Source organism: Poecilia reticulata, chromosome 3, assembly GCF_904066995.2.
Source record: "Poecilia reticulata chromosome 3, P_reticulata-male-v2, whole genome shotgun sequence".
NCBI classification, from domain to species: domain Eukaryota; kingdom Metazoa; phylum Chordata; class Actinopteri; order Cyprinodontiformes; family Poeciliidae; genus Poecilia; species Poecilia reticulata.
In genome coordinates, this window is record NC_088832.1 from 15,315,728 (window position 1) to 15,342,868 (window position 27,141).

At 39.1% G+C, this 27,141-nt stretch overlaps 2 protein-coding genes across 2 annotated transcripts; one reads left to right on the top strand and one right to left on the bottom strand.

Moving 5' to 3' along the window:
- The first annotated feature begins 756 nt into the window (after positions 1-756).
- cmtm4 (CKLF-like MARVEL transmembrane domain containing 4) lies at positions 757-19,832 on the top strand. Its single transcript, XM_008405104.3, has 4 exons — positions 757-1,801; positions 11,154-11,330; positions 17,379-17,477; positions 17,768-19,832. Exons 1-4 carry the CDS (start codon positions 1,616-1,618, stop codon positions 17,930-17,932), a joined length of 627 nt encoding a protein of 208 aa, XP_008403326.1. The 5' UTR covers positions 757-1,615; the 3' UTR covers positions 17,933-19,832.
- Positions 19,822-27,092, bottom strand: LOC103462371 (CKLF-like MARVEL transmembrane domain containing 3). The gene is made up of 5 exons (XM_008405105.3): positions 26,768-27,092; positions 23,681-23,836; positions 23,502-23,597; positions 22,945-23,062; positions 19,822-21,812 (listed from the first exon to the last, which is right to left on the bottom strand). The coding sequence occupies exons 1-5, from the start codon at positions 26,885-26,887 to the stop codon at positions 21,784-21,786; spliced, it is 519 nt and encodes a 172-aa protein (XP_008403327.1). The 5' UTR covers positions 26,888-27,092; the 3' UTR covers positions 19,822-21,783.
- Between the last annotated feature and the right edge of the window lie 49 nt (positions 27,093-27,141).

Here is a 27,141-nt window from a genome sequence, read left to right on the forward strand (position 1 = left end):
GATGCACCTAAACTGTATGAGACGGAATCCAAAAGTTGCATAAAATCCAGCAATAATCAATTGTATTGTTTTTAAATAACCAATGTGCATTTTATTGCACAAAATAAATTGATCACCTACCAACCAGCAGGCGTTCTGGTTCTCACAGACCCGTTTGTCTTTGTTTTCTCCGATTTCAACTCGTCCCTCACTGTAATATAGACCACCACTGCAGACCCTTCCTGCCCACAGCCATCAGCATCTACAACTCCTCTTTCAAGTACCTTGAATAATGAGTTGTAACATTTAACTTCCTTTTGGGATCAATAAAATATTTTGAATTTATTCGCTTCTATTTGATCATATATCTGTTTCAATTATTTCAAAATGACATGATGTGGTTTTCTAGATTTTAAAATTAGATTTAATGTCTAACACTTAAGAATAAAAACTACAGACCTCTCCAGGTTGTAAGTGGGACAAGTAAATACTTATTTTCCGCTTTGCAAACAAAACTCCACCCCAAAGGAACAATTTTTGCTTATGTATACATTTGAAACAAGTCGATAATAATGGGGCAGTAAATGTGCGAAGACTGATTTGTTGTTGGACATATGCAGGTATGTTTCATATTTACATAGTATTTTAAAGAACATAATCGGCCTTCTAGTTTCAGGCTTTTAAATCTTGTAGCTTGTAATACCTGCTTTCACCACGAGGTGGCAGAAAAACGCAAACAAACAACTTCAATGAGAAACTTGAGACTATTTAAATTCTTAAAGTGTGGTGTGCCGACGATTGCTTACTTTAACTTATTGGAGGGAAACCAACTTGTACAGAGGAAAATGTAGTTGTTTTCAAGTATTACATGAAATCTACTCTTTGCTTAGTAGGCCCCACAGATATTGCCATTAAACTGGGAGTCACAAAGAGTTCAAAGGACAAAGAACTGGGGGCAAAAGACTCCAGAGTCAAACTGATAGTTTAGTAGAGAGATAATAGTCTGCAGCTATGCTCGGCTCCTTCGACGTGATTCAGACTGAAATGGTTTTACAGGCTGTTTGGGAATAAAACGGGCACTGAGCCTACTCAAGAATGTGCAGATTTTCAGAGGGGCGGGGACAAGCTGGCTTTCCATCCATAGCGAGCAAAGCGGCGACCAAATCATTGCGCGCCTCTGTAATTGAGTTAGTTAGGAAGGCAACAGGGATCTCTTAGCATTCTTCAGCACCAAATTTATCGGATGTTTTTCTCGCTTATAGGTGCCACATTAGGTGTGACCTGAATAATAACCAACCTCGCCCGGACTAAACGAACACTGGGACTCGAACTAGTGACCCAAGGAATAAGTGCGGCTCCCTCAGCCAGGAGGAAGGAGGAAACGCTGCAGCTTGCTTTGCCTGCGCGTCGTGTTCCAGAGCATCTACCCCAGGATGAGGCGATGATAAGCGGACCTTCTGGTTTGTTCTCTCCGTCCACCTCTAGCCCGCATGAAACAAAGTCTGTTCTTCGCCACACAGCCTGCGCCGCAACGTAAACGCCTGGCGTGCTGTCACCGCCGCGCGTTTCCCCCCTCTTTTTTATGCTGTGAGTAAACAGTTCTGCTACTAAGGGTCCAGCCTCTCCCGATATCACAATGAGGACCACGGAGGAGACCGAGGGCTTTGACGGCGAGGCCTCCAACACGTCCATGATCTCCGGGGCCAGCAGCCCGTACCAGCCCACCACGGAGCCCGTCCTTTCGCGCAACGTTTTGGGGGCGATGAGGTGCGACATGGAGTACCTCATGTCCTACTTCGGGATTTTGAAGGCGGTGGAAGTGGTGAGTTCAAGCAAACATTGAGCTGCGCCGCTCACAGATGTGTGATATATCAAACTATGACGCACGACACAAGCCAAAAAACGCACCGAAGTTGGATGAAGCATCCATCTTTATAGGATTTGCTTTTTTTAAAGTATGACTGAAAGAATGCAATGCATCCTTGTCCCCTTTCTTATGAATTATTTATCTTACACATGCGATCAACTCAAAGCTTATTGACATAAGAATCTGTGGAATAACAAGAGCACGCAGAAGTAGTTACCCACATCAGGATCACCAACCCATGAGGAAGCAAAGGTCACTTTGCAGCATCATGGAACTACATTCCACTGTTAACAATTTCCTCGTATCTATGTTAGGCTTTTAATGTTAGGCTTTCCCTCAGTGTTAAGCTGGACTTAGTTTGATAACATTTGGTGGAGAAACTGTTTGTTAGTGACCCCAGAAATACTTTTGTAGACCAGTGTGCTGCAACCAAACGTCTGAACTGTGATCAGAGGGGAAAAAACAAAGTAAAACGACTTCTCCCAAAGATCTGATAAAACTGAGCAGTGGAGGAAATATCTATTAAGGCCTGATCATTTCTCTTCTTCTGGTGCCAGACAATTCGAAACAGCACACACTTGTGCACATAAAGTGTTGTGTGTCCAAAACAGGAAACATGGAGTAGTAATTACCTCAGTAAGTGTTTACGTACAAAACAAGTGACCTAAATAACCAAACGGTTGGTACAGCCGTCTTTTGTTCACTTTTAGAGCTTGGCTTGCAGTAAAAAAAAAAAACAAACAAAAAAAACGCTTAAATTCTCTGACAGCCTGTTGGAGTGTGAGAGAGAATTACAGAAAGTCTCAGTTGTTGCACACACCTGCAGTGTTTACCTTTGTGCATGTGGGAAAGGTAATATAGGAAGCCATCTGTCATCAGTGTGGGAGAAGTTTGGAGCTTTCTGAGTAGATTCATGCTCAAATACCACCTGATTTTGACTCAGCTGCAGCACATCAGTTTATTTTGTTTAGCTAGAAATGCTTAAGCTCAATGGCAGACACAAGCGGGGTCGTGCTTGGATGCACAGTTATTACGTACAGCCCAAAATTGTGCATAAATATGTATGAGCAGCAACCATCCTCTCTTTCAAGACAAGAAGGACTTAGGAAGAGCTGTGGATTTTTTTTGCATGCCAAAAATAATGTCAATATAAACTCATGCACTGAAAGGCAACCATAATACTTATTTAGCAGTGTAAGCCTACACTGAGGTCCAGTCCTTCATTATTATAAGATACAAACTCTATGCCTTGTCTGGATTTGGTAAAAGAGAGATTTAACTAAGAGGGTCTCGTCTTTGTGATCAGTAACACTTCTAACATTTGTAGATGCATTTGGCTTCAGTAATAACTGCACAATATATTAAATTGTAATAGCCAAAGCAATTTTAATGAAATTGAAAAGATCTGCTGTATTTGGTAGGCTATTATTCTCCCCAACGTTGATTAGCTACAACAGGTCTAGTGCTGAAAATTCTGACTTTTATTCCTGATCATTAAATGATGCATCAAAAGTCAAAACTCCCACTTTGTTGGTGTGTAAACATGTCCAAAACAGATCATGTTCTGTGAAGGTCTTTGTTTTGTTTTTATCTATAATTAAGATAAAGATTAGGGGTTTATTTATCGATGCTTAAAGTTGGATAATCTTTTAATCTCTTTATTATCCATTTGATGCAAAAGTGCAGAATGTCAGTTTTAGAATAACAATCTGCTCCCAAAATGTTGTAAAGGTGCACGTTCTAGCTTGAAAGCCTTTACCTGTAGCTATAATTCCCTAAATACTTTTAGGTAGATGCAGTTAAACTTACCTAATGTCCTGCAGTCCAAACGCTTTCAGACCTATAGGGATATTTTACATTTTGTCATATTACAAACAAAAGCTGGGATTTTTCTGTGGCCAACCCAAGAGAATGGTTTACTGTGAAGAGAAATAACAATAAGTTTCTACAAATACGGTGTATTTGTAGAAACTTGCAACAACAAAAGAATTGCAACAAAATATAGTCTTCTAATTTAACCACCTTTTGTTGCAGTCACAGCTTGTGGTGTCATGACTATCTTTCTAATGAATGACGTTTTGGCCTGTTCTTCCTTACATAATAGCTCAAGTGTAGTCAGATGGAAACCGTCAAATGTCATGTCCAAACTTTCTCAGCAGGGTTAAGCACTGGACTTTGACTAGGAAATTCTAATGCATGAATATGCTCTGATATAAACCATTCCGTGAAAGCCCTGGCTATGTGCTGATGTTATTTGTCTTTTTGGCATCTAGCATGTTTTCTTGCTGGATTGCACCTTTTATTTAGCCCCATTTGTCTTCCCTTAAACTGTACCCAGCTACACAGTTCCCACAACATTATGATGATCATATTTCATCGTGTTTGGTGTTGTAAGGGTGTTTCCACAACATCGTGTTTTTTCATGCAGGCCAAAAAGTTATCTGTTTTATTCACAGGAGAATAATCTGTCATATGTTTTCTTTGCCCTCACGTAGCTTTTGGCGAACTATGGCGGGGAAATCTTTTGGCATTCTTTTAACAAGTCAACACTCTTGCTATTCTTTCATAAAAGACAGACTTATGGAGTGCAGGATTGGTACTTGTCCTGTAAATAGGCTGTTTCACTGGATACTAAGTTTCATTCAGGGGTATCAGAGTAAAAGGAGCTGAATACAAAGTTGAAACCCACTTTTATATGTAAAAAAACCTTCCAAATTATTGAAAATAACGAACTGCTTTTCTTCCACTCTTGGTCTATCAGGAAATATAAAATGTATTTAAGCTTGCAATGTGACATAATTCTGGGGTTGTGAATATTTTTTAAGGTTGTAGTGCGTATCCTCCTACTACACTTTTGTCTTTGTTTGTGTCAGTGGCTTGTTCCGCTGCGATAATGATTTTTCCAGCTGAGGTGGTCATATTTGTTCTCCACCGACAAAGAGAGGACCAATGAAAGTCTTTCAAGATTACACTCAGCATCTCCGAGGAGCCTTACTGACTTCTAGCCAAGCGCTAATAGCCCCATCGGTCTGCAATTTCAATTCTCTGTGAGCAGTCCAAGGCTACATGATGACCATGTTAGAGCTCCGATCAGACAATGCAGAGCTGGCTGCGTGTAATGACCTGCTGGACTGTGATTTGGAAAGAGATCCTTGAGCAGGAAATGGCTGTGTCATTTGTAAATGAGTAAACTTTATACAGTTACTAGAGGACGTCATTTCCATCCCCACAGAACAAAATAAAAAGTATTCATTTACTAGGCATGGCGGAATACGAATCGTGAATCTGCATTATGAATCATAAACTCGTCTGTTTTTCAACCTTTTGCGCTGAGAAAGGAGTGTGATGGAAAGCCTCGTCCTCTCCCCATTTCAGTGGCTACTTCCTAATGACTTGTTTCAAATAAATGTGTATTAGACTCAGATTTTTTACATAAGGAGTTATAAAATAAATAAATAAAGAAATCCGTTTTTTAAATTAATCAAATATAATTATTGCAATGCAGAGGGAGTTTCAATGTTTGCAAATTAAAGCCTTTTCCTCATAACACGTAACACCAGAAGAATTATTTTTCTTTTGTGCAAAACTTGTTGTAATGCTGTATAATAGTTTTGCACATAATTAGGTTTTAGTAGGGAATTGAAATTTGAGAATGTTGTCGATCATTTAAATAGCATTCAGGGGAAAAAGAAGATTTTTTTGATTTTTTAAATAATACTTGGGATCATTATAGATGGCAGTAGTGCAACAATAATGGATGAAAGCTGCCATTGAAATCTAAAGAAGAAGAAGGAGCCCATTTTCATTTAGCACATACTAGTAGCAGACCCGAAGGATCAGCACTACTTTTATTGTTACAGTTACCGTTCGGAAACTACCGTAATCAGTTCAGTTAAATTTAAACTTGTCAGCTTTTTCTTTTTCAACTGTAATAAATGTGATATTCAATTGTCCTGTTATGACTTAAATTTTGGGTGTCCGCCCCCCTCTGCTGCTGCTGCTGCATCGTTGTGGAAAACTTAGAGCGGCAGAGATATCTGTGGCTTATATGTGTATGTTTACTGTTTTTTTTTTACTCTGGGGTTGCAGCTTTTAGTCTGAAAAATATGGTATTTATTTAATAAATAGTGTTATTTCCTGACTTTTGTTCTATGAAGAACCCAGAGAGGATTATTTGATTGTGCTTTCTGGAAAACAATAAATTTTTACATTTAGGCACTCCTGCAATCGTCAAATTTTTTCTGTTACATGCTGACTCCGGCCCCCCACCAGAGAAGGGAAAAGTTATGTGGCCCTCTCAGGAAAAAGTTTGGGGACCCCTGATCTAGGAGGATATAACGTGAGCAGCCATACTTACGTTCATGCAGGAACTGACTCTGCTAACATAACAAGCGAAATGAAAGAGTATCTTGGAATGCTCAATGAGCAATCAGAAACGTTTCCTTTCACTGAGGTTTCATTGACCAAACCTGCATTTAATGTAAATGCTGCTTTATGAAGCCGACCAGAGAGCATTTGTGTGTATTTGCATATCTGGTTGTGAAACTACAGCATAGACTGCAGGGCTACAGTAAAGAGCCTTTATGAACTTCATGATACATCAATAAAAGCGTCTCAGTTGAAAAGCTTCAACAGCACATTAGTAACAATACCTAATTATGACTTTAGAAAGGCCCTGTTTTCACCTATCACATATAAAAGCAGTGGTGGTACTTGCATCAGTGATTTCCTGGGGAAGTCACTTTATTGTCCCCCAAGTAACTATTCCTCCCAGAATTTTAATATTTAAAAGGGTCTATGTTTGATATAGAATGATCCAGTTCAGGTTTAACCCCTCTAAGGATGTTAAAGTTTGGACTACTTGATTATGAAACGATGAGCATAGCAATCATTTCTCTCCACGTACTGCACATGCAATTAAGCAACAGAAAACTAATTCAGGAAGCAACTGGCAGCGTTGGTGGCGCCCCCTGGCCAAGCCACCCAGGGTGATGAGCCACAGAGCTCATACTGAAAACTGCCACTGCACTAACGGCGCTGGTTGTCTGGCCTGAAGCTCAAACAGTCAAACTAACCAACACGTCATCATGCTAGTCGGGAGCAATTGAAATGCATCTGCACCAAGATGGTCAACAATCCCCTCGACCTCTCTGGTCTTCCTAAGATGAAAACACGGACTGAACCTGACCCGGGCTGACTGATGTAATCTGACCAGGGTGTGACTAGCGTGGCAGCAGGCTTCTCTTTGTCTTTGTGCTCTGACTGGGTCAACAAGCCAGTATTCGCCACGTGTCCCTACACACACACTGTTAAGAAACTGAAACCCCTCAGGGCCTGACAGTGCTCCCACTGAGCTGGAACCCTCATGGCAAAACAGACACCACTAAAAATATTGTTTGAGATCGTATTTCCTCAAATTCTGATATCGTATAGCTCTGATATCACTAGTTACAATGAGAGAGACTTCTCTGACTACAATTTCATGTTCAGAGGCTATAAATATGCACTGAAACACACTGAATTTACCAGCTTTCGTATCTTCAATAACAGCTGAAGAACATCATCCCAGCCCATCGAGGTGCAGCCTGTAACGTAGCTTAGCCTGCAGAGTAAGACCTCTTCATAACAGATGGTGTGTAACAAGGGGATCAGCGTCCAATGCGTCTATATACACAACTAGTGTGTTTAATCCTGCAGATTAGTACATGCCTTCAAGTACAGGAGGCAGGAAGGAGACAGCTGGTGAAGATAATCATGATGAAAGGAAGCTGCATATCAGTGAAGGTCGATATGAAAATCATTATAATATAATTTAGCATGGTCCTTGTACACCTCCTCCACCTCTCCTGCGATCGCCTGACACCTGCTACACAGAGACCTTGTGGAAGCAATATGCTTTCCTCTTGAGACATGACATCATCTCTCAGCTCAAGCAGCTCTCCACTTTTCTCTGCCTGCACTTAATGCTGCAGTCACAGACGGATTGCCGTCCAACTACACACACAACTTCAGGCCCGAACAGATGTGCTAAAGGAGCCCTTTATTCTCACAATTGTTGGCTGAGAACGTTTTTCACTTTTTTGCACCGATGGGCATATTATGTTATTTTTTCTTTTTCTTTTTATTGGTTTAATATACAGTTGCCTCAGAAAAAGGGACAATTTTGTTAGTGTCATCTTTTAAAAAAGTGTGATGTTCAACAAACTAAAGTCCCAGTTTTGAAATCTCGGAAACAGTCTTTCCAAATGACAGCGATGAAACATTTTCTTCTTCAACCTTATATGATCCGAGTTTCTTTTTGTAAACGTCGGTGATATAAGCAGGGGGTGAGAGTCAGCGACTGTTTTTCAGATGGGTGGTGTGGCTCACTGCCCGGGATGCCATAGTGTCAGAGAGCAGCATGATCGCTTCACATAGGCAGTCTGTTAATTAGTCCTGAATGAACTGGCTGGTGTGTGAATTTCTGATTGCTTTTCATAGTTAAATGAAATAGGTATTTCACAGTTTTCAAGCAAATTGAACTGCATGTCAACTTTAGTTCCAATTTTTACATTTATGAAATGCTAATAAAAAAAAAAGCTTTTCGTGCTATTGGGACCACCTTAGTTTGTAAGAAGTGTGAGAAACAAGAGCTATCATGGAATTGAATTAGTTTTTACAGATCTGACAGTTTACCCATTTACAATTTTTTTTAGCGTTCTCTTTACCCCACACATCCATCTCAGGTTTTTTATTCTTTTTATTCCAATCATAAGTTGAAAAAGATAAGCTGCCCACATTCCTGATCTCCCAATTCCCCCTTTGCGCCTGCTCTGCGGCAAACAGGAAGACGTTTCCTGTAGATATGCTGCTCTTCAGCACAGCTTGTTGCAAGTCTGAATGTTAAGTGTGCTCAGTCAATCCTAAGGTTGCTGCCGGGTTGTCGGTACCAATATCTTATTTACACGTACTGTCTTTTCTGTAGTTTAAAGGTTTATCAGTTCCTGTTTGACAATACATTAAACCATAAAGTCATCATCCATGCTATCACTCATTAATCTATAATCTGATGCTGAAGGCTTCTTTAGGTTGCAATGCATCCTTTTAAGGCCACATATTTCACATTTACACATGGAGGCATCTAAAATGGCGGTAAAATTAGCAGGAGCAAACTACCATAATTGATCAATTTTGCTTGAGTCTCCTTTCATGATGGGGCAGCTGAGTGCCTATAGAAATGTCAAGCTTAGTCATGTGCTTTAAAATTTCCCCTAAGGCAGTTATTTAATTAAATGTATTTTCTACAATACTCCCAAAGAGAAACATTTACTTGCATATCTTGCATTGGTAATTTACAGGATTGTTGCAGCAAATAACAAGAGGACTCTTTCACAACTTATTGACACGTACAACTTAGATTAAATGAATCATTTGCTGCCGTAGCAAAATATCACACACACACACACACACACACACGCACGCACGCACGCACGCACACACACACACACACACACACAAAACAATCAACCTATAATTCAAATTATGTTTATTCAGAGGGAGAAAAATATAGATCTTTTTGCTTTTATCAAAATGTCATAATCATCTGCATCCCTGTTAATACTGTTCATCGTCCCCTTTGCCAACAGGAGAGCTCTTATTTTCTCCTGTAAAAAGGCTGTAACATAAAAAGAGGACTCTGTTCATTTTTCGTTGGACAGCCTGTACTCCTCTCATTCTCTCTTTTCATCAGCTCACCCCACGAGGTGAAGGTCTGAAGGCAAAGGTGGGCATAGAACAAAGTCTTTGATTTTGTGACTGAAATATTTTTGTCTTCTTTTGGTCATGTTTTTTTTTTTTTTCTTTTCAATAATTATCCAGCTAGAGGACCAAACAATGATCTGTTTCCTATTTTCTGTTTTCTGTCACAAGGTGTCAGATTTTTAGAAGAAACCTTCAGATTTTTCAAGACGTTTATGACGCCACACTCACAAGGACCTGCTTACAGATGTGACGGGAGGACAGAAATGCTTTTCACTGGAAAACCTACCAAGCATTTGCCACATAGATGCATGTAACGGCTGTCAAATACTTCTTTAAAAACCGTGGGCACTGCTAGTGGAAATATGGTGCTTGGTAAAACACATCGGTAACACTTTATTTGAAGGGGGGTGAATACGACTGTCATGACACTGTCATAAACATGACATAACACATGTCATGAACATCAATAAGCCTTCATGAATATTTATGACTGTTGTCATAAAGCATCATTCGGTAAATTATGACACTTTTAATACAAAGTTGACATTATTCAAAATGTCTTCGCTATGACAACTTGACATTAACCAAGAAATCATTACTGTTTAAACTTTACCTTTAATAACATAAAGTTACCTAATTTTTAAAGTGGAATCAGTAATACTTTCAGAACAAATTTATATCAGTAATAATTTCTTGGTTAATGTCAAATTGTTATAACAAAGACATTTTGAATAATGTCAACTTTGTATTAAAAGTGTCATAATTTACCGAATGACGCTTTATGACAGCAGTCATAAATCATGAAGGCTTATTCATGTTCATGACATGTGTTTATGACACTGTCATGTCAGTCTTATTCACCACCTTCAAATAAAGTGTTACCAACACATCAAACATGTAATACTGTCTAAATATGACAAATTTATAAATTAGTGAAGTTAAATCCAAATGAACTGTTCTCACACAGATTTAATAGGATTTCTATGTGTGTTAGCTTAGCTGTTTTAGGTCCAAAATATGCATCTTCCTTTGTGGCTGTTATGTCTCTTGGTTTTCCTGTATGTTAAAGCTAATCTGTAATCTGTGTGTCTTTTGGAGCTCTGGATGGCATAGAAACTCCTAAAGAGCAGAATTTCTTTCCCATTTTGTGGTTTGTTGATGGAAATTGGCTGCAGTCAGGCGTCGTCCCAGGCTGCCAGCAGCAGCAGCAGCTCTCATGAGAAAAGCTTATGGTCATTTTAGTCTATTCATAGGACTCACAAGTTTGGGATTCCAGCGCAGTCCCGTCAAATGTTGAACATAAAATGACCTTCATGCTTTAGACCAGCATAACCACTAAGAATCTCTTTACTAAAGATTGATGGAGTCTTGCCTTTCTATTCCAAACATTTGTACAGCATGGATTTTAATCAAACGTATGGTAAACAGTGTTATTAGTTCTATGCTAATTTTTCATAGCCTTTTAATACCACAAACATTGTCGCAACACTGCACGCCCAGGATGTCCCCGCCCCCCACCCTCAAACTTAACCTTGTCCTTTACTTTCTGCTCTTCCGATCTCTGCAGGTCCTGTCACTCATCAGTTTTATCTGCATAGAGACCATCATGATGTGTTCTCCCTGTGGAGGGGTCTACTTATTTGAGTTTGTCAGCTGCAGTGCCTTCGTGGTGACGGGAGTCCTTCTCCTGATCTTCTGCCTCAATCTCCACATCAAGGTTCCCCAAGTCAACTGGAACCTGACGGTACGTACCGAGGTGGGAGTACGCATCGGTCTGATGGGTTCTGACTAATAAGGTAGCTCTATTGATCTCATGTCAGGTTTATGTTAAAAGAAGCAGCAACATAGTTATTTGATTATGCTTTAAAATGGCACTTTTGTTTGTTGTGGTTATCATAGCTCATGGGAGGATAAGCAAGACATTTCACCCATTCAGTCCAAAGGCAAGGCTGCAAATATTAAGAAAATGTACACTTCTGACCTAAACCTAAAGGAAGAGTCTGAAGTGTTTTCACAGTAGAAACTGCGCTACTCAAGTTTTACTTCTGAGAACGGATCGTGTTATTGGAGTCCTGCACGTAGCAAGGCAGTAAGGCTTAATTCTTACAGCAAGCCGTTGGTCCAGAGAGCCTGCAGTTTGACGACTTGCTTCGTCAGCTGTAAGCAAATGAGCCGGTCGGTGTTCTCCTGCAGACCCTGGCCGCGTTGCAAAACTGTCTCCAACAGTATTTTCAGGGGTCACACAGCTCACAGCGAATATCGTGGCAATGCAGTGAAGTCAGATGTCCAAACCCAACCACAGGTATCAGATTCCTTCATGGTTTTTCTCGTGTAGTGTTCCACCTCAAACATGAAGAGAAGGTGGGCTTTGGCTCCAGCTCTTTTGGAAGCAGTGCAACCAAAGCTCTTTTACAGACTTTTGAGAGGCCACAGTGAATTAAAAAGCGCTGATTTAAGAATTTCTACCCAACGTGTTTGACCACTGCAGTGCACACGATCTAAAATCCTCATGTTGAGACTTTTCACTTTTCATCTTCTTTTTTTTTTCTGACCAAAAATGAAACAAATAGTTTCTGAATATGAAAACTACATGAATTGTGTCTCAAACTGCACAACTTCAAATACTTCACTCTGAAGCGGGTTGACTTGTGGCTGCAATATTATCTAGGAAAAGTGAGGGGAAGAAATTGTGTTGAAGCTTCTTCATTGTTGTAGGTGCTGCTTTCCAGATTCCACAAGTTCTGCTGCAACTCCAAACCCTCGTGTCACACCAGCCCAGAAAGCTCAGCTGCGCCGCTGAATGTCGGCTCAGCCTCATGCTGAGAACGTCTGCAAAGTTCAAAGCTGCCTCCGTCACATTAGGCCCCTGGGAATTTCACTACGAATGCACATTTCACAGACTTAACCAACAGTTATCCCTCCTGCTTTGCTTCCCGCTTTTTCCAACTATTCTCACAGTAGTCTGGTGCGGTGCTGAGCTGGTGCATGGTTCGGTCGAGGGTTTTAATTGTGCTGCGGGATTTTATTGTTTCAATTCGTCTCTCGTGACAAATTTGTCAGCCAAGAGGGCGGGCCTTGACTGACTCTGACTCCTTCCACAAGGAAATTAATTGAATCTCGGGACTTTCCTGTGAAGTCATTTAATCATTACCCAGTGATTATGTTAAATTTGAGGATCTAGCTCTTCAGTTCAGACCACCTAGTTTCTTTGGGGTTTTTTTTTTTCTCGGTTCATAGTCAAAGAAAGTGCCACACAAAGAGATTCTGTAAAGAAATAGGACAACACTAAAGGAATCAGACACAACTAGAGCAAAAAGGGGGGGACGCAGAGTAGGGAAGGTTTCTTTTTAAAAAGAGAGCAGCAGTTTGGATAGTTTGGTTGTTTGTCCAACGTAATCTGGTTGTTTGTTCTGAGAACAGGCAGCATCTGATCAAAATGAATGCATGACTGAACTTTGGACGTTTCAGACTGATGGTCGTGCCCCAGTGGTTTAGTAGTTGTTTGGGGTCAAGACCAGTGTCTTTCAGAATAAGTCACTACTGTTATTGGTCATTTTATAATTATTTTACATCAAAACAACAAATTTATGCTTGAGTTTGAGTTTCTTTTGTTGCTTTACGGGCAGTTTAGTCAAAATCTGAGAAATTCTGAAAGTTGGAAAAGTTTCTTTAGGAGCTACTGGGAATTTATGGGAATTTGCAAAAATTTATGGAAATAAACAAGTTTGAGTATATCTTTGCAATCACATGCACATAGCACGTTGGTGTTAAGGCCATGCAGCATGTATTGAGATGATTTGTCAAACTGAGTCACATTTTTGAGCGCAGAACACAAGCCTGGGGCTACCTAAAGTGAAGAAAGTTTTGATTATACTCCAGCGTAAATATTTAATGGTACTAATCTTTAATTTATATATGTCACATTTATGTCTGCACTAGACAAAAAGACAAAAAAAAAATTGCAAATCTATTAGAACAGAATAAAATTACATCCATTTGCCGTAATTCCCATAGAAAGTTTCTTATTTTTATTACTTCCAAAACTCCCTTAAATTCTCACAGAAATTTTCCTGAAATTTTCCAGAATCTTTTGTCCCTCAGTCATCCTGTCCCCATGTCTGGATAAGTATAGAAACACAATTCATACAAAATTGAATGTTCAGTTACCTAAACAATAAAATTCTGAATTTCTGTGCCATACTAGACTTTCCTTGATTTTTATCTTTGTAACATTCCTATCATTGATTTGCCAAATGAAACTTGTGTTTTAGTCCATCTAATTGATTGTTCTGTTTTGAGTTACTAACAAATGTTAAATTTAAAAATTGCATATCTTAATGGATTTTTGACCCTCACAGATGAGTGAATCTGATCCTGTGATTTCTAAACTGGCTCTAATATAGATACCAGATCAAACATTGGAACTTTTTATGGACTCATTTCAAAGATCAAAGTTATGCCGCAGATAACAAACTGTGTTTTCAAGAATCTAAAGTTACTGCAGGCTTGGCCAATCTTTAACAGAGAATAAAACGTGTTACAGATTCTGAAATCAGGTCTGAAAGAAGCAGTCAAATAGCTTAAACAATTCGGGAACAGATGCCTATTTTAATATTCGTTATTTAATTGGTTTGTACAATCTGAGGTGAATGTTTTATGTCCAGAATGTTATGAAAAATAACAGACCAGAGTAATATAGCAGCAGTGGTATGAAATGACAATGTTCAACCTCTGTACACAAGCTGAAGCCACCCTGAATAATGTTTGGACACCATTCAGCTGAAAAGTTTAAAATGTAAAATGTGCTTACATTGTAGTAGGATATCAAGATGCTCAGTGAGATGAACTGTAAAACAAATAATCTGTATTAAATTTAACAAATGTTTTATTTTATTTTCATAAACTGTGATAAAAATGCTGCATTTGCATTTCATTGTTATCAGTCTGTTATCAAAATGTCCAAGATCCAGTCAGATGGGTTTTTTTTCTTTGTTTTAAAGTTCCCATTAAGTAAACACTCAGTGAAGGTTTCTAGTTATTTATAACATCAGTTGTTAATCTGTCAGCGGCCCAGCCCAGAGACCACTTTTCTCATGTCTTATTTACTTTAGTTGAAGTGGAATCCAATAAAGGCGTTCTTGGGTTTGACAGCTGAAGTCCACCACCCAGGCAGACATAAGACACAGAAAAGAAAAAGGAAAAAAAAACCTGCCTTCATCATTTTATTCCTGCACAAGGCTGCCTGGTCCTGTGAGGCTTGCAGAACCTGTCAGGAGAATAGAGTTCATAAGCAGCGCTCTGCTGCTGCTGCCGTTAGGGTTTCCATAGTTACACTTCAGTGAGTATTTCCACTTTCAAACCTGAGCGCTCACCAGCCACATACAATGACAGGGAGCTGCTAACGAGCCTTGCAGGAAAAAAAACAAAACAAAACAGTCTCTGACTTTGTACCTAAGCCAGGTGTATCCAACAAATTCAAAAAAAGAAGATTTGTTAGGCTGACTTTGCAGAGATAGACTGATAGCCAACCTTTTGCCAGCAGGTCATCATGTCAAAGTACAGACAGAGTCCTGAAATGTTCACCGGGCAGGAGGAATGCATGAAGTTCTGCCAACTTATTAGAATTTCACTAACTCTTTCAGCTGGTACAGAAACTACTACTTCTGGGAAAAATCTTGATTATTCCAAAGTATCATGATGTCCATGTCTTTTTAGATGTTATTTAAGGCTGTCAGTTTATCAAAATCACCTTTAAAATATTCATACAGCCCTGTGAACGTTTTCACATTCTTTTACTTTAGGATATATTAAACTGGCACATCTCCACCATTTTAACCCGTCTAGAGAACTTTTGCCAATCGATGCTTATAAATCAGCTGAGGCTCAGTCAGGGCTCTGAGGCGTTCACGGATCATCTGTATTTTTGTACTAACATTATCTTACCCACAGATGAACTCTTTTACAAGATTTCTGACTTCTGAAGGCAGTTAATTTTACCAGAATGTATTAATAGAACCATAGAAAATGGGTTTGTAAAAAAAGAAAATGTTGAAAACTGTCCTGGTTTCCTTTAATGGTACTGTTTAGGTCACATAAAATGTAAATTAAATGGATTTAAATGGATTTGTGTCAAAACGACAAAGCCTTCAAAAGCTATATCTGATTTTTAATCAACTCTTGATAAATAAAGACTAATTAAGGCTGCTTGTCTGAGGGATTAAAAATAAACTGTTAAAGGTTTTTTTGTTATTGAAATCTAGCAAAAAGAAAACAAGTGGGGAAAAAAAAAGCATTTTTCATGCAAAGGTCAACAGCTCTCTTCAGCTTTCATACTTCACAAATTACATGCAAATCAATTTGCTGCACCTGCTGACATTGTTGGCTTCTCTGACTTTATTAGGTAAAATAAATCACTCTAACTTGAGTGAGCCGAGCTAATAATTGTAAAATGCTCTGGAAAAATGATCACAAAGTTAATCTCTGTTTATTTCAGAACATTTATGAAAACAGGCTTTTCCTTGTGCCGCTTGAGCTGGACTGATTGAAAAGGGGTTTTCAATTGGCACATAGGCCAGTCATAAAATAAGCACACAAAAACTGAAGCTCAAATAATAAAAAAAAAAGTGTGAGCAAATTTTCCAGCAGATGAAAGCAGGGCGACTGGACGGGGAATGTTTAGGAAGCTGCTTCTCATCTAATCAGAAGTAGCTGATTGCAGATGGGAGTGTGTGCTGTTTGAAAGACCTGCTGTGTCGACATTCATGTTGGGCATCCTTTGGTCAAAGGTCTGCATTACAACTCTGTTGCTCATCTACTGTCCCACTTTGCATGTGGGGAAAAAGCGACTACTGATTAAACAGCTGATCAGTGGAGCGTAAACCGGCTTTTTTTTTTTTTTTTTTTTGCCCTTTGTTTTTCGGCCGTGAGTTTCTGCGCTCACGTATAAACTCCAGTCACTGTGTGGGACCCTGCCATTGTTTAAGCCTTGTTGTGTCACATGAGAGACCACGTCTGTAATGATTTCGATCATGCATCTGATCACGAGATCCGGGAACCCAAGCGTTTCACTATTTAACCCTTTCCTGGCTGGAAACAGCACAGGAGGACATGAAACAGGAGTTTTCTGTTAGTTTTCCTTTTATTTAAAAATAAAAAAGGGTGGGCAGAGTATGTGTGTAAAGAGGGTGTGTATGTTTTAGTTGTGTTCTGCTCTTACCTCCTGCTCCTTTTGTTTTCATGGCCATCGTTAGACACCAGGAAGCTGTTTGCGTGGTTGGAAGAGTGAAAGTTTGATAAATGAAGAACAACATCGTCTGTCTGTCTAAACCAGAGTTCAGACTGATCATGCCGAACAGTAATGGCAAAGGATCTTTGACACAACGAACAGGGATGAAAAGAAGAGAACTGATAATGAAAAGCATAAGAGAATCAACATTTAAAAATGCGTTGCGTCAGTTACGGCTACAAAAGAACTGATGTGAACATCTTAAAATTTAACTCCTATCTCTTTATTAGTGAGGTTATTTCATTTTGGGGGTGAGCATTCAACATAAACCTATAGACACTGAAAACTCAACTCTGTTCATCCGCTTGGTCTGAATTTATTATCACCAACTCTGCCTTTCATGAAGGAAAACAGGGCTTTGTTCAAAACAATTAGAAAAACGCTTTGGACCTTAGATGAAAAATTTTAATGTTTTAATTTACTGGTGGTGTTTTGTGTCTAAATTTGTGAAAGAAATCCCTTTAGATCAGTACTAATAGATGTTGCTGTCTGTGTGTCTTCCTTCAGGACCTGGTTAACACTGCTACCAGCACCTTTTTGTTCTTTCTCTCGTCCCTTCTTCTGGCCTGCATCAACCACGACACAGGAGCTGAAAAAGCAGCAGTAGTAAGTTTCCCGGATGAACACACCTCCCGTTGTAAAGCTGCACTCACTAAAGGCTAAAAAGTAAAGGTCATTCAGTTTTTGAATAAACAGCTATGTTGCAGCAACATGAGCTCCGACCTCAGAAAGTTCTCATTTTCTTACTAAGGATTATCTTAGCTGCAGGTTTTACAGTGTTAGCTTGTCGAAAGGTCAGCTGAGACCAATTGAGAAGTCTTTAATTACCTACTTATTTAGTTTCCCATTCAAATTCAGACATTGTACTCCTGCTTCCTGTTTCCACTTGAATGCAGGTCTTCGGCTTCCTGGTGACAGGTGTGTTCGGCCTAAACACCTTCCTGGCGGTACGGAGGTGGCGCCGTGGCAACGGGTGTCAGGCGGCCGCTCAGACCAGCGAGTACATGCGAGCGCGCACGGCATCTCGTGGAGAAATGGAGGCTCGACCTGAGCTCGCGTGAGAGCCCGTAGATGAACTACGCACCGGCGGCAGCTGACAGAGATGGACGCGACTCTGGCCCGTTGAGCGTATAGTTGGGATTTGGACCTCTGAAAGTTCTGATCCCTAATGAAGCTTCATTTAACAGCCAGAGATGGGCCGTGCAGTCATTGAGATTCCTTCTCAAAATGAAACAGTTTCACAGGAAAAGCTGGATCAGAACTTAAGACGTGAACCACTTCCGTGTCTTGGAAGACACTGGTGACATTTGCAAGTTTTTGTCTTTCACTGTGATTGAAGGCAGTGAGTGATAAGTGGTAGAAATATGCCTGTGGACCAGGGCTCCATGGACAAGCAGCTCTTTCACCTGCAGTTGTCCCTTTATTGTTCCATCCTGCAGATTTTTGCTTCTTCCTGTGAAAAGACTGGTTGTCGAACGTAATATCTGATGAAGTATGACTGTTTTTTTTTTGTTTGGCAGACTTTATAATCGCCTTTTAAAATTGTAACCTGAAATCGGTAAAACATTTTGCCAGGAGTCACACAGTGACAGCACAGTGGGGAGGGGGAAGGGGGGATTCTTAACTTGAAAACACTGTGAGGTCAGATTTTATGAATGATTGGAAACGTTCGACTTGAAAACTACAAAAACAACAGAAAGAAAATCTGTTTTAACTTTGTGGTTAGACAACCAAAAAATGTTTTTTTAATCTTAGATTTCAAGGTCATCTTGACATTAGTTTACTTTTTAGTGTTTTGCTATAGTAGTGCATCATAATTATCTTTTTTTTTTTTTAAACCTCTGATAGAAAATATTTAATTATTATTTTTGCTTCTCTAAAATTAAATCAATCAGTGAGGATTCTTCGACATATCCAGGCCACAAAGTGAATCCAGACCTTAGTAGGTGATTTAGTTCTGCCTCCTCGGGCTGTAAGGTGGATCTCAGGTACGGACGCCGTTTTTTTCCTGTGTGATACTCAGAAAGCATCTAAATTTAATCACAGGGTGCCTCGACCTGAATGCTGTGTCTCTCCTTGTTGAGTCTGTTGGAAAGTTAAAGCACACAGAGCACAAAGTAGAGTTAACATTCCTTTAATGTCATTTTTTTTTTTTTTTTCGTTCTGGCCAGTGTTTCTCTGGTGATAATGAAGATGTGTCTGGAAAAGTAGCATCATCTCTGCTTTTGAGGATGAAGTAAGCATTTTTTTTTTATTATTATTTAATCTGCACCACAATTGGACTAAACTTCTGTAAGGTTTAGTTTTCAAAATGACTCAATGGCTCCACCTCCTGGTTTGCATCTGAACTGCGTCTCCTTTTTACGACACCAACACAACTAAATACAGACGGCGTGAGGGATGGAAGTCTGACATGCTGATGATTTGTCCAGGATCTCAAAGGATGGGCAAGGATGGTGTGTCACTGTTCGAAATTAGTTTAACGTAAAAGCAGAAATGGCATTATGAATGTTTAATGTTTTTTTTTTTTAACGTTTCAATTAACATAATTATTTACTATTGGCTTAGTTTTGTGACTGAAGTACTTGCATTAAAGACAATCATGTTACTATTTATGTTTGTAATCTTCATTAGTAAATTTACATTCGAGTAACGCTATAAGCTCATTTACAGCGACAAAGTTAAACTAGTGCATTATGCTTTTTAGTTATGAAGCTGGCCATCTATTTGTATATTAAAAACAACCTGGTTACAGCTCATCCTCTCTTTCAGTGTACAACATTGTGCTAGATTATGCTATTAAGGATCTGCAGGATAAAACAAAAAAGATGTCTGATTGTTTCCGGATTCTTTTGCACTTCTATTTTTTTTCATTTGGTGCGGTTCATGTACAGGTTGTATATTTGTATTGAAAATGTTGGAAGCATCCCCTTAAATAAAGTGGCAAATATTGAAAAAGAACCTTTCATTCAGAAGAGTTTGCCTAAAAACAAAAACATTACAGACAAAAGATTTGATATTCAACAGTTTGTGAAAGCAATAAAAACTATGCTAATACTGAAAAAAGTCATTTTCTCACATCTTAGAGTACAGAAATCATTTGAAACTCATTAAAAGCTTTTCATATCCATAATCTTGTCATGAAAAATAAAAAACTGCTGTTAAAAGCAAGTTTGGTAGAAATCTTCCAATATCTTTCAAGCATAAATCAGTATAAAAAACAAACAAAATCAACAACATATTTTCCATCATCAGAGCTGGGACAATGTTGTAGTGCAGTTTATATCACACAAAACAGTCACTAAGGCACTCTAGTGTATCTCACTGTTTTCTCAATAGCGGCTCTACAGACTTTAGAATCAGACGAACAGACATTTTAACAAAGTGTGTATGAGAAACAAAACATGTCTACGAAACTCGATTACTCACATGGGTGATGTTTCAGCTTACCTGCAACTTCTGCCTTTCAGAGTCTAAAAGGCAGAAGTGGCAGATCAGCTGAAACTGGATCAGCTGATCTGATGTGTCTATGTACACATGTACTGTACCTACAGTGCCCATGAAAAGTATTCACCCCTTTGGATGCTTTACCATTTCTAAAGCTTTCACAAATCACTCATGATCAATCAAATGTTGCTTTTTGGCAACATTTTTAACAATAACAGCCTTTAATGTCAAATTGAAAATGTAGTTATACAAAATAATGATAATTAGACTAAAAAAAACATTCAGCATGAAATAATTTCATGATTATTCAACGTCTTCAATCTTGTTTGATGACAAAAAGACCAAAGAACGTTCTTCCACTCGAGCATGGAGTCTCCTGCCTTTGTGTAAACTCTAGTTGAACCTTTATACACGTTTTCTTCAAAAGTGGCTTTCTCAATGCCACTGTCCCTTAAAACTCTGACTGACGAAGAACCCGGGCAACAATTGTTGTAGGCAGTCTCTCCCATCTGTTGAATTGGGTCAGTCACTGTAAATGGAGTAAATATTTATGCAACCACTTTTTTAACCTAAATATTTGTATTTACTTATTATTTCGCAAGAATTAGTTTTCAATTTGACATTATAGTGTCTTTTTGTACATAATTTTTCTCGAAAAGCAAAATTTTGTTGATCGCGTTTGATTTGCAAAAGCAATTCAAAGGGTAAAACATCTGAGAATTACGAACATGCAAACAAATATTGATAAGACAAAAGACAGGCTCCTATTTACTACCGTACATGCACAATGTGATAGTTGTAACAAGCCAAACAAACATAACGGGTTTTATTGTTAACCCGGTAACTGTGATTTTTTTTCTTGTCTTTCTCTTTTAGATTTTACTGCAAAAGTATTAACCAGGTTTACCAAATTGCTGCAAAGTCTCCACCGCACAAAGCGAAATATAACAAAAAAATCAGGACTGGCTCAGGACTTTTGCACACCTCTGCTTCTCAAAGCAAAAATTTCCCAAAAATCAATGTCTGTGATGTATCCTTCTCTAAACATAGAAATAGTTTCAGAAACTCAGCACAGCACCATTTTACAGCTTTATCATGCATTGAATGGTGTGAATGAATCAAATGCTTCCCTTAAAGCAAGCATAGATTAGTAGCAAAGTACAGGTTTGGGAATAAAACAGAACAGGTCACTACTTGCATCCTTTTCTAAACCAAATGCAGAGTTAGCAAGTGTAGAAATGCAACACCAGTTTACAGCAATATGAGAAATGTGTTACAAAGAAATGGTTTCCAGACCCTCAACTTCAGATAAAAGCATGTTAACCTGCTCCTACAATCCTGTCAGGATTTATGCTTTTCATGTACCAATGAAACATTGTGAAACGATGAAATTCCTGCAGGCCTTCATAGTGGCTTCTCAGCGCAGTGGTCACTTCCTTGTATTGAACACGTCTGCTTACGAGCTTCAATCTGAGTCTGAATCTGAAAAGTCATCTAAAAAGCAAAAACAACAAAACAGTCAGGTAAATCCACATTTGCTTCCTGTGAGGTCAGCTAAGGAAGGAAATGGTACAATGCATCCTACTTCATATGAAATATTTCTCAACAGTTAAACATATTTAAATTTCCTCTGTACAAAACTGGGTTTCATAACCCAGTTTTCATAAACTGGGTTATGAAAACTGGTTAAAATAAAGCCTATCCCTAAGTTAGAGGGAAGGAAATGTGCCTGATTTTCCTCTGGTAGAATCGAAACTAATAATATTTATGTTTGATAGATAGTTTAATATCTATATGTATATACACTGCTCAAAAAAATAAAGGGAACACTTTAACATTTAAGTGAACACTGAAGTGTTCCCTTTATTTTTTTGAGCAGTATATATAAATACAGGATTTTAACAATGTGGTCTGATTAGACTAACCGTCTTCCCACTATTGAGCTTTTCTGCATCCAAAACTCCCCTCATGTCTGACATAAAACAAAAGATGAAAATTCCGAAAACCTTTAGATTTGTGATTCAGGGGGATGCATCTCCTCCAAAGCTGATCAGAAAATTGTTTACAGTAGTCATTTTAAGGTAGTTTGAAGGGCTCCGATTTCCATTGGTCCACCAGAGAGTAAAACCATACATAAGACATTTAATACATATTTCAGTGCCAAAGATGCAGAGTTTAGAGCAGAGTATATTTGCAGGTCAGCCATGAATAAATTAGGTAATTAATATACAATAGTAAAGAAACCAATGAAACTGTATTAAGGGGACACAAAAGGTCCAGAACCATTGATATACTTTTATCCAGTCATGCCCTTATTGTTGGATTGAATTGATTTTTTGTTGTTTATAAAGTGCCTTAAGAGAGTTTTTGTGCTGAGTTGCCATTATATACAGAGACTCAACTGAATCAAATGTGTCATCATGATTATGACACAGGAACACATTTGGAATTGTTCAGTAAAAATCTTTTTGGCAATCAGAAAATATTAGTTTCAGCTACAGTTCATATTTAAGAACTATAGCTGTGTTACATATCTATCTACTTGCACATTGTATGGTAATGTAACATTTGGTACATTTTTTCATACGAGTTAATTGCTTTGCTTGCCACTGCTTTGTGTTGTTACCTCTCTGTCCTGTAGGCTCCTCGTTGGACTCCCCTCCTTGCTTTAGAAATCCAGCAAGGTCATTGAAAATGACATAAAAGTCTAAAGCGAAAACAACAGTGGCGATAAACCCAAAGATCTGCAACGGAAGAACATTAGATGCTGTTACAAACCGGCACAGCTAGAAGTCTGTTAGCATTTGACAAGGCCCCCTTTCACCAGATTCGATCACCTTTTGGTGATCAGGTTTGTGTAAATGTTACTGTGAAAGCACGTGAATCTGCACACATATGTCTATATCTGTTTTTTGCCACCCTCCACTACGAGGCTCAGCCAAGCAGCATCTTAGCTTCCTGCCACAATAGTAAAAGTCGAACCTAATTTGACCACAGAAATGTTGCGCAATAGTCTGAGAACTTTCACATGGTCTCACATGTTATCTTCTTGATGCTCTCCAGAGAGCCTGTCCAAAGCCTGCAGAGACCCTCTACATCCTGGATAATATTTTACTGTTTGGTATGAAGCGGTCCTACGTTACGACACTGACTATACTGTGCTCGTTTAATGGTAGACCTTACCCCTGCAGCTTTAGAGGAACCATCTGGGTATTTGGACACCGCCATTATGGAGATGATGAAAAAGATAATGGAGGATGACACGCACCTAATGAAGTCCTTTATAGAGCGAGAGAAAATTATATAACAATCAAAAAACACAAACAAATGCCCACTAAATTGATAGAATAAACGTCTCTCACCATCAGAGGAAAGCAGAAGCCCTTAAACCTCTCATTGAATTTGGTAGAGTAGGCAAACAAGAAGAAGATGGAAGCCAGGAACGCCAGCAGGGGGACTGTCACAAAGGCTGCTGCTGCTGATGCAGCAAAGCACACAAAGGATATGAAGGAAAGCGCCTGCAACGAGGAGAAAACGAATCTAAGTGCTTGCGAAACATACAAGTGAAAAATCTGTACATCTTTTTTTTATTCCTTGCTAAAATCAGAGGCAAATTTAACAGATTATTATCTCTTCATCCAAATTGAGCTTTTATCTCCTCCGGCCCGAGGAAAGCTGCAACTTCTGGTGCAGCTTGCAGCTGGAGACTCACATCCTGTAGAGAGATACAGCCGCTTAAGTCAATGTTTATACTCAAAGTTTTGTACGCCGAATCCCACCCTGCAGCACAAACACGCGTGTGCAAACACCAAACTGGAATAATGAAAGAGGACGCTTTGCAGGGACTTAGTCACTTTACAAGCAGACAGAGCCTGTCTTGGCTTTGAAGCTTCGACTCGAGGAGATGGACGGAGGAAAGCAAGTAAATGAAAGCAGACACTGTAATCTCAAACGTCCCTGGCCATCTTGTCTTTGTCTTGGGCAGCTGTTTTTGCTCCGACCTGACAGAGCAAAAATAAACTAAAACTGTTGCTCCTGTAGAAAAAACACTTCCAGGGAAAATGAACTGCATGCTTCACTACAAGCCGAGTCATGTTTCCTGTTGAGTTACAAATTCAAACTTGTGAGTAAACTATTACAACAAGAGATTAATACATAATACATTCATGTACATGTAGCCAAGTGATAATTATTGTTATTTGTTCAACTGTTGTAATGAAAAAAGGCAAAAACCTGTATCAAATTTATTGGGTCGTCACCTGGCAGATGGTTCTGAACTTTTATAAAATTGGATATTCCGGCAAGACAATTGTCCCACACACACATCAATGCTTCCTTTTGAGGCAGGCAAAGTTTGTGGTCAAAGTGCCATTTGGTAAAGGGCATTTTACCAAGTTGTGGTGTCTTTATGTATTTGAGCCTGTATGTATAGCATAATTATGATTATGCAAAGAGTTGAGAAAATCTTAAGTAAATTCTCCTGCTTTTATTTATGTCAGCTCTGATATGTAACAATTGCTAGAAATTAATGTAGCAGTCATGCTGCTTATGATGAATGTATGTAACGGACAAATGTCAACTTTAGATCAGAACTGAGAACTCGGCTCATTCTTCAGATCATGACACATATTTCCCATTGAGGTTTTCCTTTAAATAATTTGTTTCAGTTTCGAATTAGTCTCAGACATAATAAAACAGTTTTTTCTTTGTTGTTGTTGTTGTTGTTGTTTTTTTACAAACATATCAGAAGCACAATAATTGATTCTGCATACTTGGACAGGTCGGATGGCATCTGGGAAACCTAATGAAAAAACACAACGGTCCACTTGGTGACACTGTGTCTAATAATGCACGTTCAACAGGTTATCAGTCGCATAATGTTGTGAAAGGCAGACCTAAGATCTGCTTCCACTCAGGCCACTCTTTCAGTGTGGATGCAAGACACATCAGGAGACACTGAGGCATTAAAATAACATCACTGTGTAATTTTTAGAGAAGGCTGAATGATTGCAGATTGCTTTCATTACCTACTTACAGCAGCTTGTGAAAACATAGAAGCTCTACGAATCCAAGATGAACGACAACATATTAATCAGAGATAAAATACAAAACACATCTCTTGATAGAACAGAACATTCAAATGAAAGCTCCTTTAGCTTTTCTTAAACTATTTTTGAATCTGGGGATGACCGGAGCGAACCTGCAGGAGAGACACGTTCAATCGCAAAAGTATCACAAACAGGGTAGTTTAAATCACGATTTTAATGAAGAAACACTAAAGTGGTCCTCGTTGAACAGTCCAAGATATTTCAGTTCAGCCTAAAGATGTTGTGGCTTGTTTGGGTCTTTCAACAGCTAGTCTGTGTAAATATCACACATAAGGAATGGAGAGGCAGAGAAACACAGTTTTCTTCTGTTTGAAACACTTTCAAGTTAATGACAAAAGAAGCACAGAAGAGCACAAATGAGTAAGAAACACTAACCACAATGTACAGACAAGGCTGAGCCAAGATTTTTTTAAAACTTTTTTTTCCCCAATTTAAAATTACACATTTAATAAAAAAAAAAACTACCTATAACTTAAAATGACAAAATTGTCTCTTTTCAAACACTAACCAGAGACACGTACTTTGTGTGAAAAGTTCCAGCAACAACTCACGATTAAATGTGTGCTGTTAGCACATTTGCCTTTCTTTGAAGATCACAATACAAGAACCATAGAGCGTCAGAAACCCCTGAAGTATTCACTCCTCTGCAGCAGAAACACCACTGATCACTTTCTCGACTTCCTCTACAGACACGTCTTTTTGAAGACAGATGTAGATCACAGCTTCTCTGTGAAGCAGTAGCCTAATGTGTGTGTGTGTGTGCGTGTGTGTGTGTGTGATTGCAGTTTGAGCTGCAGCAGACTGTGCTCCAGGCCAAAATGTGAAGGATGTGACTGAGGGGGAGGATGACTGATCTCCAGAAAGCCTGACCAGAGCCCAGTGTCACATGACAACAACATGCTTACAGCGCAGCTTGCAGTTATCACAAGAAGAGCCTAAAATTCAATCATGCTTATGTTCATTTCCTGCCCCACCCTTCGCCCCCATCCAACAAAACTGCTCATCAATTCCAGCTTTATTGAAACTCACTTTCGAGATGCTCCCTATGGACTGTTACTCACAAGAGGAAAACAGTTGAACAACAGATCTTTGACGGATTCAGCCCAAAAATAGGTTAGCAATCTCTATCCGTCTCTTTAGTTTACTCATATCAGCATGTGGGAACGTAGGAATAACTTTTTGATTAATTCCCAAATGTCTGGGGGAAACCGCTTTTTTTCCCCCACTCTCCCTCTCTCTGCTAGAACTGCTGGCGCAATAAGTGCCCAAGACGCGCAAACTTGAACATTCGCAAAACAGCAGCGTTTATTACAGATTTCATTCGCTCCACTTATTACTTACCCCTTCAGCAATCAGAAGCATTCCTTTCCTTGAAGTAGCGAACTCTTTGCTTGGAAGAACCGACATCAGGACGGACTGGCGCGGCTGCTGGCTGGAGTCGGGCGCCTCGATGTCCCCCATTGTTGTAAGATTTAACACTCCCCAAACTGCTGAAGGCTTCAAGTTAAACTACAACGACGGGGTTGGAGGCTAAGAAAAAAAAAAAGAAAAGAAAAGAGAGACCAAAAAAAAAACCGTGCCTGTGTTGGGGGCGTGAGGCTGGGAGGAGGTGGAAACGGAAATAATGACAGCGCGGAAACCAAACTAGAGCTCCAAAAAAAAAGAAAAAAAGAAAAAAAGAAAAGCGAAACATCTGTGAGCTCCAGATGTGAAAC